At 38.0% G+C, this 15,000-nt stretch overlaps 1 protein-coding gene across 1 annotated transcript; it reads left to right on the forward strand.

Moving 5' to 3' along the window:
• The first annotated feature begins 307 nt into the window (after positions 1-307).
• PLEKHA3 (pleckstrin homology domain containing A3) lies at positions 308-11,706 on the forward strand. The gene is made up of 8 exons (XM_030277566.4): positions 308-447; positions 4,039-4,155; positions 5,234-5,389; positions 6,024-6,160; positions 7,135-7,299; positions 8,390-8,433; positions 9,005-9,120; positions 9,854-11,706. Exons 1-8 carry the CDS (start codon positions 408-410, stop codon positions 9,979-9,981), a joined length of 903 nt encoding a protein of 300 aa, XP_030133426.3. The 5' UTR covers positions 308-407; the 3' UTR covers positions 9,982-11,706.
• Positions 11,707-15,000: the final 3,294 nt, after the last annotated feature.

Below are 15,000 nucleotides of genomic sequence, written 5' to 3' on the forward strand. Positions count from 1 at the left end.
CGGCGTGGCACTGTCCCCGCCGCGCCGAGGGGCGGGGGCCGAGCCGGCGCCGCCGCTCCGCCTCAGCCGCGCCGGACGTGGGGACGCGCCCGGCCCAGCAGCGGCCGCGAGGCGGGCGGTGCTTCGGGCCGCCCTCTCCCTCAGGAAGTGGAAGGGACGCCGGGAGCGGCCGCGGAGTGGCGGGGCCGGGCGCGGGGCCGGGCGCGCGTGGGGGATGCAGAGCACCCCGCGTGGCGGGCGGCGCCGTTGGAGCCGCCGCGGCCGCCGCGTCTGAGCCGAGCGGCTCCGCCTCTGCGCGGGGGAGGCAGCGGTGGGGCCGGGAGGGGAGCGCCATCCCCGCGGCGGCCGCGGCCGCCCGTTCCCCGCGGCGGAGCAGGAGGATGCGGCCCGGCGCCGGGCTCTGAGCGATGGAGGGAGTCCTGTACAAGTGGACCAACTACCTAGCGGGTAGGCGCGGGGGACCGGGCCCGGGGGCCGGCGGTTGGGGCTCGCTCGGCCTCGGCTGTGATGCGCCGCCGCTGCTGCTGCCTCGGGGGTCTCAGCGTCCTGCGGCGGCCGGAGCGTTGGCTGAGACGTTCGTGCCCGGAGCCAAGCCCCGGCGAGCGGCCGAGAGTGGGGCGGAGGCGGCCCTGGGGAGGCGGTGGCCCGGAGCCGGCTCCGGGGCCGGGCTGGGCTGGGGGACGCGCCGGGCGGAGCAGCGGCAGCGCTCCCCGCTCTAGCCCGGTGCGGGCGGCCGCCCCTGCCCCGGCCGCCCCTGCCCCGGCGGCCGCACGGGCGAGCTGTGCCAGGCCCTGGCCTAATGCCGAGCCCCTCTCGCGACCCGGATTGCGCCTTGCCGGGTTAGTCGGAGACACTCAGCGGGACAGGGAGCTCCTGTATCCCAACGTGGAAAACACACGGTGAACTTCAGTTTCATTAAATGTATTTTTGGAGGCGCTGCAGACAAAAAGTGCACCAAATATCAGCATTTGCCTTGTTTTGTTTGGCTGATCCTCTGCGGTACTAGAGGCACCATCTCCCTCTGGATCAGGCAGCGGGCAGGCAGTGGTGTCAAGGTGAAACATTCCTCCTCTGACACTGTGATAAGACTAATTGTCTCTTCCAGGCGGATCAGCGCTGGATCACATACCATGCTTAATCGTGCCTCTTATTACACTGCTTTGGCAGTATCTTTTTTGCTTTCTGGTTCTTCAACACTACATATGTGGAATTCTGCCTCAGCATATGCAGGTTGTGAGTGTTAAGTGGTGTGAATCTTGGTTCTGAGGGATTATAAAATGTGGGCCACATTGTGAGGTTGTATGGATGTGCTGTGAAATGAAGTATACCGAGCATAATCTTGCATTTTTTGGAGCAGTTTTGTGTCCACAGATATGGGCCTTCTGGTAAAAGGGACCAGTTGTGCTGTAGTTAAATAGATATTTGATGTCTTTGTCTCTTCTTCACAGTAACTATAGAGAAAACACTTAGAGGACAAGTTGTGGTTATGAGAGAAAGAATGAGCCCAAGGTTGTTTTCAAAGTAATGAAAGTTTTCACTTTCACTTGTGTGACTGAAAACATTGCTGTAGGAAAAGATAAATAGATAAAGGCAATGAACTCTTGTGGTGTTTGCTCCTCTTTTAAGTCTGTTATTTAATAAGGAAATACTCAACAGTATCTGTGAATGCTATGCATACAGTGTACTATTAGCATGCAGCTAACTTCTGCTGAAAGCCACTAGTCCTCTAAAGCAGTGAACTTCAGAACCCTTCCTTAGGCTTGTGCTGGCCAATAGAGAACATCTACTCCTGCATTTCAAAATTAGTCAGGGTTTATCTACAATCTTCAGAATGTAGAAGGGCAGAATTTTGTAAAAAGTAATCTAATCATATTAGTAAAATGTTTAAATATTATTATTGTCTGCCTTGTTACTCTACTATCTGTCTGTATAGTATCTGTTTTTGTGGCCGGAAATAGGCTGTAGTACTTGTCATTAATGCTAGACACCAAACAGCAAATGAGCTTGTTATTGTTGCTGAAGTGTTGTGGAAAACATTTAGTTTCTTTCTTCATTAAAAGCAAACCAGAAATATGGCTGCTTTTTTTTTTTTTTTTCTCATATAAGAATTTGTGACATACAAATTTGTTAATATTTTCTCAAATGTAGGATACTGCCAATTTTCAAATTGCAAGAGGTGTTTTTGTTCTTTGGCTTGCTTCTGTTAGGCACTTGGCCTTTTAAGTCCTTTGCTTCTGTTTTTTTTTTCCAATACTAGAACAATGTGAGGATGGCATAGTCATTCAGATACCTTCCCTTTTTAGCAGAATAAGACTGTTTTGACAGGCATTGACAGGAGATAAGGACAGTACACAGTCCACATATCACAACAAAATGTAGCAGAAAAAAGATCCATGCATTTTTGAGTTGCATCTTACAGGACAGTCTAATGAATTGCATATTCTTTGAGTATTAGTGTTTACATATGTGCACCATTTAAAATATTTCCTGTGTGAATTCTTACTCTTTAAAGTTTGTAGTTCTTAACATTCTGCTTTTAAATTTGAGTGTGAACGTGCTTTTTAGTTATCACTCTGCATTTAAAAAGACATGTATGCTTACTGTTACAGCTAGTAAACAACAAAAAAGAAACAATATGCAGTTACATGTTACTATTTCTTTATCATGGAATGGTAATGTGATTTAATGCAGCCTGGTCTCATTCTTCTTGAATCAGTGTTACAGCTTGTAATGACACTGGTGCTGGAGTGTCTGCAGAAGTGCAGTGGAGCTGGTCAAGGGTCCAGAGAGTGAGTCATACCAGGACCAGCTTGCCAGCTGAGGGGGCTCAGCCTAGAGAAAAGGAGGCTCAGGGGTGACCTTACCTCTCTAGAACTCCCTAACAGGAGGTTGGAGCCAGGTCCGGCTCAACCTCTTACAGATAACAAGTGACAAAGTGAGAGGAGAAGGCTTCAAACTGCACCAGAGGAGGTTCAGGTTGGGCATCAGGAGGAAATTCTTTATGGAAAGGGTTGCACTGGAACAGGCTGCCCAGGGAGGTGGTTATCACTGTCCCTGGAGGTGTCCAAGAAGCAACTGCATATGGTCCTTAGTGCTCTGGTCTAGTTGACAAGGGGATGATTGGTTAAAGGTTGGACTTGGAGTTGATCAACTTTAAGTTGATGTTGGAGATCTTTTCCAACCTTCAATGATTCTATGATGCTGTGAATAGTATGAAGCCTGTAGCTGATTTCTGAGTTTGGTACCCGATTTAGCCTCCTGTGTTAAAATACAGTGCTCCTGGGTGGCCTCAGCTCGCTGTGTTGGGACGGCAACTGGGCAGCATCCTGGGCCACATGGTCATATTGCCAAATACCTACAGGGCTTGGCCACACAGTTTTTGCCATTCCAAGCCCTAAACCAAGCAGGAAGTTAAAATTTGGTGTCAAGTTGTAAAACAGAGGGATAATCTGCTCCTATTGTACAGCTGACCCAGAGAATAATGGGCCAGTGTAATTGTTATGCTCTACTGGAATATTTTAGTGCTGTGTTATTTGTAGAAATGGAGAAAGTGTCAATACATAAGTGTGAAATATAAATTTTTCACTGAAATACAGTAGCTAAGGAGAACATAGCATAGCAGTTTGTGGCATCAGTCATTTATTTGTATCTTACAAATAAGTTCCTACAATCTTAGAAAAATATGCCTGAAGAATATATTTGAATGAGAATAGGTTTTCAGAGGTATGTAATTTAACAACCTTCAAAACAGGATTCTCTGGTGGCTAAATTAAAATTTAATTTTTCTCTAGAGTGGAATACAGTGAAAGCAGAAGAAAAATCTTACACGCAAAGAGAATGGGAATGGAATATCCATATAACACTAGTCTGATTATAGAGTGGCTTTGGTCATCAGACTGCAGAGATTGATTACTTCCTGGTGTGTTACAAGAATAATTTAATGTTTGCCTCTTTTATTAAAGTTTTAACAGCCAAAGAAATGTATTTTATTTACAATTTAGGAATTAGACTAAACTTTCACGTTTTTGGTCTTTCTAGGCTGGCAGCCTCGGTGGTTTGTTTTAGACAATGGGATATTGTCATACTATGATTCCCAGGATGATGTTTGCAAAGGCAGCAAAGGAAGTATAAAGATGGCTGTGTGTGAAATAAAAGGTAAGAATTAATAGATTTCTGCTTGAGAAAATTTTAGCTGCCATGGAAATAGAAAAGATCACCAACCATACATTTTTGCATGACATGTTTTTCCTCCTCTGTTTTTGTTTACCTGTAGTCCAGTGTGTCAGCTTCATAGTTCACAGAATATAATTAATTATCACATATATTAATAATGAATATTATCAATATTAATAACATTTTAATCACAGATAATAATGCATTATTAATGAATTATAACAGTGAATAGAGTTCTGTGTTGAGATTTAGAACACACCGTGTATTACTTTTTGTTTTTACTAGTTATGTGCACATGGTTCATTCTTGAAATTATGTCAGCTAGCTGCTTAGTTCTACTGCTTTTTCCTCTTATGACCAGGGAGAGAGACTTAATCATGGAAGCCAGTTTTCCAGAAGAGCAGCAGCAGTGATCCAAAAGTGGAGATTCTTATAAACCAGAAGTGTTTAGTCTTTTGGTTGGGTTTCCTTTGTCACTGTTAGCAGGTGTGCACATGCACAGGTGATGAGTGTATTTGAGACAGCATGTGAATGGTTTGTTCTGAACCAAGAGTTTAGTCTTTAGTGTATTCCTAACTATAGGTCAGCCTCCTTGGCTAACAGCAGGGTGTTTTCTAGCTTCCCATTGCTGTGGACTATTATTTTTTCCCAGATCCTCACAGGTGACACAGCTTGTGATGTGGGTACTTTCTTATTAAAAAGTGGAAATTATTATACATGGGCCACAAAGTATTTTTCACCTGGTAACTCCTTTTTGTTAGTATTCTTAAGTGTAGATGAAATCAGTGATGTAAAGAGGGGAGGATCACTTATTAAAGCTTTTTTTCTTTTTGCCATTCCAGTTGATTTTGCTTGTTATTTTGTTCTTTTGGTGAAGGAAAGGGGGAGGAAGGCTGAGAAGCTTTGGGCTTTTCTTTACTTAACAGTGGTGCTTTGTGATTTACCGTCTTACTGTGGGATTATCATAAGCATTTTAAAACACTTAGAGCAGTATTTGATAAATGATTGTTACTCAGTTGAGGTTATTATTATTTCACTTTTTTTTCTCTTCTATCACAAGTTCATGCAACAGACAACACAAGAATGGAGCTAATCATCCCTGGGGAGCAGCATTTCTATATGAAAGCAGTTAATGCAGCTGAAAGACAAAGATGGCTGGTAGCACTGGGGAGTGCAAAAGCCTGTTTAGCAGATACAAGAACAAAAAAAGAAAAAGGTATGTGTGTTACCTAGAGTAACTAGTTACTAGGTAACACTTCTTCAAATAGTACAAATATTGTGGTACAAAGCCAGTATTATTGTCTTTTAATATAAATTGTAATTATTTCTAGTCATTTCTATGGTAAATTCCCCCTCAGTATTAGAGTTAGAAGTCACCTGCATTGACCTCTTGTATCTTAAGGTGCTGTTGTCACTAGAATAAACATATTGTTTGTAGTTGTTGTGAAGACATTTCATTTCTGATGTCATAGTAACTTTTCATAGTAACTATTATTATTCCATAATTTCTCTTGAAAGGCTTAATATAACTGTTTCCAGCCACTCTGGTTGGTGGCATAAGTTTTATTCAGTAATTTTTACAACATTACATGTTAGCCAAGAAAGATTTCAACTTTATTTTTCCTGATAATGTGCCTTTTTCATAAAAGTGATTAAATGAGCACCAGTTATCCAAAAGTATTGTTTGCTTCAAGTATAATGCTTGATTCATTGCAGGATCCAGTTTTCCTCAAAACAAAGTGGAAGTTTAAGTTGATTTTTAAATTTATCTTTAAATGAAAAATGCTTAAAAATTACAATATGTGTGTACATTGTATGCAATAAATTGATATTTCCATTTTTTTCCATAGAAATAAGTGAGACCAACGAATCTCTTAAAACCAAAATGTCTGAACTTCGTCTCTACTGTGATCTTTTAATGCAACAAGTTCATACCATACAAGAATTTGTTCACCATGATGAGACTCGCTCTCCTCCCAGCATTGAGGTGCACAATTCTAGAATTTCTTTACATTCCATTATATAATACACCTCAAGTTACTGTTATTGTCTTAAACCTTATTCATATCCCCAGTGTTGGGAGACTTAACCTAATGTCAATTTTTGAATGCTTGTGTGTAGATGTACTGATAGTGATTTTCAGTATGTAAAGTACCTGGATGGTTTAACTGTAATTGTACCAGGTGTTAGGAACCAATTGTGTTCCTGAGCCATTTGGCTGAAAAACCAGTAGAGCTATCATATGAGCAATACAATATTTTGTCTTGTTTTACATCTCTGTTCAAGTAGTTGAAACAATCTTAGTTTGTCCATTCTTTTTTATGTGGGATGATATTCCATTTTTTTATCAGTGAAAGCTAGTGTTCCAGGCATTGGAAACATGCAGTGTAGATATTTGTCTCTGAATGTGCACAACTACAATACTAGAATGTATTCCTGCTTTTGAATGAAAGGACTGGAAATTGTGAATGACTTCATTCTTTGCACTCTTGAGCAGCTTATGAGCAATGTTGGTCCTTTAGTGCAAAACCAGGACTTGATGCTTAGTCACAACAGAGCAAATTTTCGGTTTAGGGAGGTGAAATGGACCTGCAGCTCCTTGCTCTAGAGTGATAAAACTGTTCACACCTTCTACTGCAATTCATTTGTTTCACTGAATACCAGTGAAACAGTGTTTTCACTGATACCAGTTAGTCACTCTGAGACAAGCTTCGCAGTAAGGCATTGTTGGCTGGTACCCTAAAGAAATTCAGATGTCAGAAAAACTTACAATGCTGTCACATGTGTTTTCTTAAATTAGCCTTATGGAAAGGTGTACATTTGATTAAAAAATGGGAAATATAAATTCTTAGTGATAAATAGGGGAAATCAGTGTGTCTGGGAGAGGTGGTGGAGGAAAGTTGTATTTGCACATTTTAGGTTTTTTTTCTTGCTTATGCTTGTACTTTCATTTACTTTCAGAACATGAATGAAGCCTCTTCCTTGCTTAGTGCCACATGTAATACATTTATCACAACACTTGAAGAATGTGTGAAGATCGCTAATGCCAAGTTTAAGCCAGAAATGTTCCAGCTGCCTCACCCTGATCCCTTGGTTTCTCCTGTGTCACCATCACCTATTCAAATGGTTTAGACATTTTCTAAGTGTCATACTGGTGGTTAGACTGGGGGAAGAATGCTATGCTATTGTTATGTGTTAATGATGTCCACAATTGAAATCTTGACTGAGTCATAAATCAGTACTGGTCCCAAATATAAATCAGTTTTCCCATTCTCAGTCTTTTGCTTTGCACTTTGCTAGCCTTTACATCATCAGTGTCAAGGCCCTGTAATGAGGTATCTCATAAATGAATGAGGTTTAACTTTTCCTCAGTTCAGCTGTTTGGTTTTCTTAGAGTGCTAACCATACACTGATGATAAAAATTACATAACTTCACCTTCTGCTTAAGTGCTTTGTGACTTGGAGCACTTCAGCAAGATAGCATATGTTTCAGTGTATGTAATTCAAGATGTTTGTATTAATATATCATTCCCTTATTTAACAAAAATATAAAGATACTACTTGCATAACTATTCAGTATTAATTAATTCCCTTAGAAGGACAGTCTATAGGGAATTAAATGCTTTCTCAGTTCTGTGTATGTTTTCCAAGATGAGCTGTATTGTGCAATTCTGTTGTGGGAATCTCTTTCTTTCCATATGGATCTTTCATCTCTTTATGTTCAATCCCTTTACTTACATTATGATTTAAAATAATAACTTTTTTTTATATGCATAGAGATTTTACAGTAATAGCAGAGAAACCACAGGGAATAAAGAGGCATAATTTGGCTTTATTGTGTAATGCGGAATTTAAACTTCATTTGGTAAAGGAAAAATGTCTTGATACTTCTGTATATCATAGCAATTAACAATGGCTCCTTGAGGAGCTTCAGTGCAAGAGGGAATGACTTTCATAGATAGGAGGTAGCATCTTTTTGTAATAAAATATTACCTGTGTGAATGTTCTAAAACTTTTAATATTGATGGCAATCCATCTGTTTTCATATAAATTAATCATATTTTTAACAGAGAGGTTGCTTTTTATAAAAAAATATTGCCATCTCTCTTTGTAAAGACTGTAAATAAAGTAAAAAATAATGTAGGTATCCATATCATTCTTCTGAGTAGCTTGTGACATTTTTGTTGTTGTTTGTTCTTTGGAATTTTTCCCCTAGATGAAACGTTCCATTAGCCACCCTGGTCCTTGCTCTTCAGAAAGGTAATCTGTTATCCTTAAATTTTTCTTGTGTCTCAAAAGACCTCCCTGAACTTGCTAGCATTAAAATCAAGATGTGACAAGAATTGTTTGCTTGGGAAAAAATTAAAAATCATAAATTGGTCTAATTTTAAAAACAAAAGGTGCAGATTATCAGCTATTGCTGGCAGCTGCTATTTTTAATACAGTACCAACATTTTATCATGCTAGAAGCTTTATGCAAATGGCTTGTTTTGACAAGTTCATGAAATTAGAGCTTGAAACGCCAACATTTTTTTTCAGTCAGTATTTCAGTTTCTCAAATTATTTGCTTCATTTTTAGTTCCACTTTCAGGCTTTGCAGTTGTGAAATTAAGATTGTTGACTGTGCTATTTTTAGTCTGCTATAGTAGACTAGTATAGTAAAAAGCACCAATACTGACAATTTAATCTAAGCACCAAAATTATTTCCAATTTAAAGTATATAAAATTGGTTGGGTTGGAAATAACCAAAGTTATTTCAAATTTATAGTATATAAAATTTGTGTGGATTGTTAGAGATTTTGCTTACTAATAGATTTCATTTCCTTTTTAGGATTAATCACTCTGTAAAAGAACCAGGTTTATCTCTTCACCGAGTTTCTCAGCGGCGCAGACGAACAGTCTCGGATACAGAATCTTACAGTGATACGCTTTCTGAAGACTCTCAGGGTAAGTTGGAAAGGGAGGGAGTTTTTGTATCTTTCAGAACAATTTATTTCCCTGTTTAGAGCAGCACTGATTTTGGCATAAGGAAAAATGTCTTATTGGTAAGATTCATATAGTATAAATCAGAGCACTTGTATAGTTTGTTACCTGGTTGACTTATGCTGGCTTCCGTTCGTATTACAAATGATCTTGCAGCTGGAGTAGTTATATTGAAATCAGTGGGATTACTGGGAAGATAAAACTAAGACATATCCAGAAAATGGATGTTTGTCCTTATAGACTCACACAAATGATTATCTGGTAAGTGGTTTGGAATATTGCCGTTTGCCATCTGCTTATTGTCACAGAAGAAATTACCTTTTTTTTACTTCTGTGAGTTGCAGGGGTAGTTCACTCACTGCATTGTGGAAAGATTGTTCACTTCAGTGGCTTTCTTGCCTTTTGTAGATAACAGTACAGCTCTGAAGGCACACACCCTTGCCAGTAATAAAGATCATGGTCAGAATTTAGTCCCTTCTAATTAGATGGGCTGAATTAGTAGTCAGTTCTTCAGTGGTTTTTCCTTCTGAATCTTGCTGGCATTTTGACTCCATTATAACTCCTTTCAAACAGACTTTAACTTGACTAGTTCTTTTGATTGCTTTTATATAGGAAATACTTTGCAAATACAATAATTGAGAAATTGGATTATACTTTTGGGAATTTAAAAATAATTACTTCATTGATCTCTTTATAGGATCTGCCCATTGTTCTAGAAGTGCTGTCAATGGAGATCTGGTATCATCAACCATTCCTGAAGAAAGTAAATCAGTGTCAAAGGAAAGATCTGAACTGGAAGAGACTCCTTCATCCTTTCCCTCCTGAAGCAACTGAAAGTATTACATTTTCTATAAATAATGCTATGCAAAAGCTGCTGTAATTATACTGTTGTTATAGGAAGTAGTTATTTCCCTTTTTAGAAGGATTTCTCTGCACTTTATAGAATAACGTAAATATATCTTTGAAGTGTATTTTATCTTTATATAGTTTATTTGCAAGAGTATTTTCCTAATATTTCACAGTTTGAATGTGCATTTTTTGGAACAAATGATGGCTTTAACAGATAAGAATCCACATTTGTAAATGCAGCTCTTTTTAAAAAACTGTGGAGGTCTGACTGATATGTTGGTAAACAAGCATTATAAACTTCAGCAAAAAGTTTTCATGTTTTTTTGAGAAAATGCAACTTGTGCCATGGGCCTCTTGGTCATTTGTACCAGGTCATCCACCTGGAGCTGTGATTAGCCCCACAATGGCTTTTTTTTTTGCCAGTGTAAGGGCTGTGGGAATGGACACTAATGGCTCTGCTCCAGCAGCTTGACGGTAATTGACATTGCCGCCTTTAAAAACACAAGGATATACATAATCAGTCCTTATTTTTAGGCAATGAAAGTAGAAATATGTAGTGTATTTTTCTAAGCAAATGTAATAAAATAACTTAATATGAAGTATTTGTACCAAACATGGTATATTTAATAGTTTTTATTTATTTATTCTTTTTTGCATCAAAAATTTCTACCTACTTTCACTACTAAAGGTCTAAAGATCTACTAAAATCTTCAAAATGTGCACAAATTGTTTCTGACGTGTGTCACATCACAAATAAATAATACAGTGCTGTTAAGATTTACTCTGCTTACTTAAGATATGTTTTTAGCAAAGTGTGATAAAAACAAGAGCTGAAATGTTAGACCATTCTAAGCTGCTGTACTAACGAATATTTGTATCTATATATGTTTTATTTATGACATATTTATACAAAAGGGAGCGTCTGTTTTTGCAACTCCTTTATATCATTTGAGGATGGTATACACCAGAAGATGGATTCTGCTCTCAGTTACGTCAGTGTAAATTTGCATTAACTGTGAGGTCAGAGTCTGACTGTCTTAATGAGTAATATAGTACAATAGTGCCTACTAGCACCTTGGTCAAGAAGGTTGTTAATGTTAGCATTGTAAGCTTTTGGGGATTTGTTGGGTGTTTGTTTAAGGATGAACTTGGTCTATGAAGTCTTAGCTGTAGAGCACTTGAAGCAAGCCATTTACTGTTCTTGATTTACACAACTGCTAAATAAATGTACAGGGTTTTTTGTACTCAAGCACATACCAAAATCTGTTTTTATAATCAAATCTTTAATTTGGTTTAACTAGTCTTCCTTTTGTGTATATAAGTAATTTGAAGCAGGCTGGAAAGAACACATGGGAAAGGGAGTTTTCCTCATAAATTTTTGGAATATTGATTTATCTAAATCAAAATAGGTCCAAATGTTAAGGAAAAACATATGAGCTGTTGGCCTTACATAAAACACCAGTTTATAAACCATTATGTCAGGTTCAAGTGGAGTGGAATGGTTTGTAAAAGGGGTTTGTGGATGCCAGCACAGAGCTGTCATTTGTGCTCAGTTCTGTCAGTTTTCATGCAAACTGGCATATGCATATCAGCCACATACATGCTTGTACATTTTTTTTCTGAATGTTTGCTTTAATGTATTCTGTATGACATAACAGTTGTAAAAATAAGTATTAAAGATGTTCAGAGAAGTAAACTACATACTGCATTTAGAGTGCTGTCTTGAATAATACGCTGTCAGAAGTGCTCAGAAATTTCACTGAGGTTTCTGCCTGCTTTTGCAGTGTTAATTACATGTCACAATGAGAGAGATCTTTTTCTGCTTCCACCTACTATGAAGAAAGGAGGCTGGACTCCATGTTTTACAAAAACAAAGTGAGACTGATCAGTGAATGTAGTAGTAAGTAATAATTTTAAATACTGACACAAAAGTTGTTGTGATCAGATCCAAGCACAAAATTTGCATGTAATTGCTGCAGTGCTGTTTTGGATTTTTTTTAGGTCCACAAAGCTATCATTTCAGTTTTATGTATATATGTGTGATATGTTTCTATTAAATCAGTCTTTTTGTAGATACCTGTGCCAAACATCCTAAAATATATTTCAGTGAAATTAATGAAGATAATACACTCTCATACTTCTGGTACTGGAGTTAAAAAATAATTTCTGAAAATTATCTGGCTGAATTACAATGATCCATGAGAAATAAGACTGAAAAATACCTGGCTGCTCTTACATATTTAATTTCCAGATTCATGGGAGAGCTTTTCAGGAATGCCTGATTGTATCATTCTTGCTAGTGCAGAATGAGATGTGAACCTCAATAGAATAGGTAGTTAGTACTTCTAGTTTTGATCTCACGTGCTTCTGAAAAGATCAGTCTGAAACTAGTTCACATTCCTAAACAGTATTCATCATTTAAAGAATATAAGCATGGGACATATATTTAGATGAAAAGTGGTAACTTCAGTTACATCTCTGAAGTTCCTAACATCAGCTAATTAGAAATAGAATTCTTAGAAATTACCAGCTTCCATTATAAAGAATTAATGGTAAGGCACTCAATGATTTGGAGAGCTGTGAATACTGAGATAACAATGTTCAAGGGCTTTAGAGTACTGTAAATTAATGTCACTATGTCTTTCAATTTAATAATTCAGCTTCACTTTTTAAATTGTTTTTCCTCAGAGAATGCAATCTTTGGGATAGGAATACTTCAGTGGTTGCTTTTGCAAAAAATGTTATTGCTTACTTAAAAATTGAAGTCACACCTATTTGTTTTTTTTTTATTTTCACAAATTATAAACTTGAGTTTTGCTACATCCCTATCACTGAGTAGTCTAGTGTAGATGTTTTTCCTGTTGGTGCAAATTAGAAACTTTTAAAAGGGGTGTGATACCTGAATAAAGGAAATGTCTATGTCTGAAAACCAGCTAAAATTCAATAAAATTAATCTCTCCACCATTATAGTTATTTTCCTCAGGTTGCCACATGTAAAATATTAGTAGAAAATACATAGCTCTATACTAGGATTTATACAGCAGCTTATAGAGCTTTGTTAAAAAGTCTTTCCTTATGCATCGGCACTCAGGAAACATGAGTGCCAAAGGCTTTCATACACTCTATCAGTGGTGGGATATTTTTATAAACTTATAGCACAACAGATCTGATCGATCTATCTATCTATCTATCTATCTATCTATCTATCTATCTATCTATCTATCTATCTAATCTAAGAGATCAAATGCCAGCTTATATAGTTAGAAATCCCAGTATTTGACCTAGATAGAATAAGTAAATAATTAAAAATGTTTCTTTTCATCCAGAGATTGCTTTATCTATTGTCTTGAAAAATGTTATTCTTAGAGATGTGTTCTGTGAAATGGAATATTGAAGCTTTAGGTTGCGACTTCAGCAATGTCACTCTAGGTTAGCATTTGCTTAGCAGTCTTGTGGAAAAACACTGGCTCAGCTGGTCAGCCTGCAACATTATTTATTCAAGCTGTGTTTCAGCAAAGCCCCTAAGTATTTTAAATCCTATTTTTAGGCATGAGTGACTCATCTGCCGAAAGTACTTGCTTAAGTGCTGGGCAGAGTTGGGCCAGAGAGGTACTGGCAGGATGAACTTGCTTACAGTGTCACACTAGTGTGTTTCCTCTTCATCGAGTGAGTGTTTTGAGACTCACTAGAAGCCATGTGAGACTGAGTTGCCAGTAGCCTTTGTATAGAAGAGGCCATGGTTAAATCTGCAGATGCTGTCTATCATTTATCTCTTTCTGGTGCGGTTATTTAAAATCTAGTGCGCTTTTAGTGTTTTTTTGGTTTTTTGTTTTTTTTTTTTTTAATGTGCCTATGTACACAAGTTATTTGTTAGCTAGACAAGACTGTACCTGCACATTTTTGTCTTGTATTGAGTTTGGTGGTTGGGTTGTGTTTAAACGTTGAAAGAAATTTTTTAAAATTTAGAAGCTTTCTTGAGGGTTTCTTTTTCTCTTTGAATGGTTTAAAGATTAAAATACACATCTTTTTAAACTTAATTTTTATTCTTTTTAACTTTTCTCCCTTTCATACTTGTAATTACTGCTTCCATCACTTGAAAAAGTTTGGATTTTGTCCTGACCCAGAGCTTAGCTCTTCTGAAATTTTAGCTAGTCCTTGTTTTGTCCCCATTTCTTAAGTTTTCCTGCATAATTTGAATAGATAGTGGTTGGTAATATACAGGATTATAGGAATGTATTGAAAAAGGTTCTTCTTATAAAAAAAACCCAGTGAGTCTTTTTGGGATAGGTTTTTAAATATTCTGTCTGCTTCTTTAGTTCTGATGAACTTCAGGTTTTTTGTTTTTTGCCTTTTTTAGTATTAGTGGTATGCTGAGAGTCACAACAATACATCATGTTTGCTAAGTAGTGCTCTTGCTCCGCTTACAGCTCCTACGAGTTGCATTTCAGTGAATGTGTTTGCTCTCAAGCTTTTTCTACAGAGTGAATTCTAGAAGCAGACTTGCTCCTTTGACCTTGATACTGTTTTCCCTATAGATAACAAATCCCAACCCCTCCCACAACCCTCCAAATGTGAAGACAGGCTTTGTTCTGACAGATATGTCAGCTGACTTGTGGGATGAAGAATTGATTAATCACCTAAGGGAGGTGACAACTTGTTGGTCCAGGCAATTAGGGTCAACTAGTCTGTAGTAGTTGCAGCTGCCAAAAAAACAAGACACACTACAACAAGTGTAAAGGAAAGCCTGGAAATAACGGAGGGATTAGAACAGCACAATGCTTAGACATGTGCTAGAATTTATCCTTTGTCAATAAAGAACATTTTTTTCTAAGTAACTTTCCAAGGCTAGCTGGTGGATAGGCTGTCAATAGTTAATGACCTGATTTACATTGGAGAACTGCATTTCTACCTCGTCTTTTGTTTTAGCAAGTCTTTTTCTGTAGTGTAGTACAGGAACTGTAAAAGCAGCATAATAAATAAAGAAGGAGTCGCATC

This window comes from Taeniopygia guttata, chromosome 7 (assembly GCF_048771995.1).
Source record: "Taeniopygia guttata chromosome 7, bTaeGut7.mat, whole genome shotgun sequence".
In the NCBI taxonomy this organism is placed as follows: domain Eukaryota; kingdom Metazoa; phylum Chordata; class Aves; order Passeriformes; family Estrildidae; genus Taeniopygia; species Taeniopygia guttata.

Bases quoted from the DNA above. Each gene is read 5' to 3' on its own strand.
- PLEKHA3 (XM_030277566.4), top strand. From the start codon at position 408: ATGGAGGGAGTCCTGTACAAGTGGACCAACTACCTAGCGG. The intron at 448-4,038 runs GTAGGCGCGGGG...TGGTCTTTCTAG, and splicing joins GTGGACCAACTACCTAGCGG to GCTGGCAGCCTCGGTGGTTT. The intron at 8,434-9,004 runs GTAATCTGTTAT...TTTCCTTTTTAG, and splicing joins GGTCCTTGCTCTTCAGAAAG to GATTAATCACTCTGTAAAAG.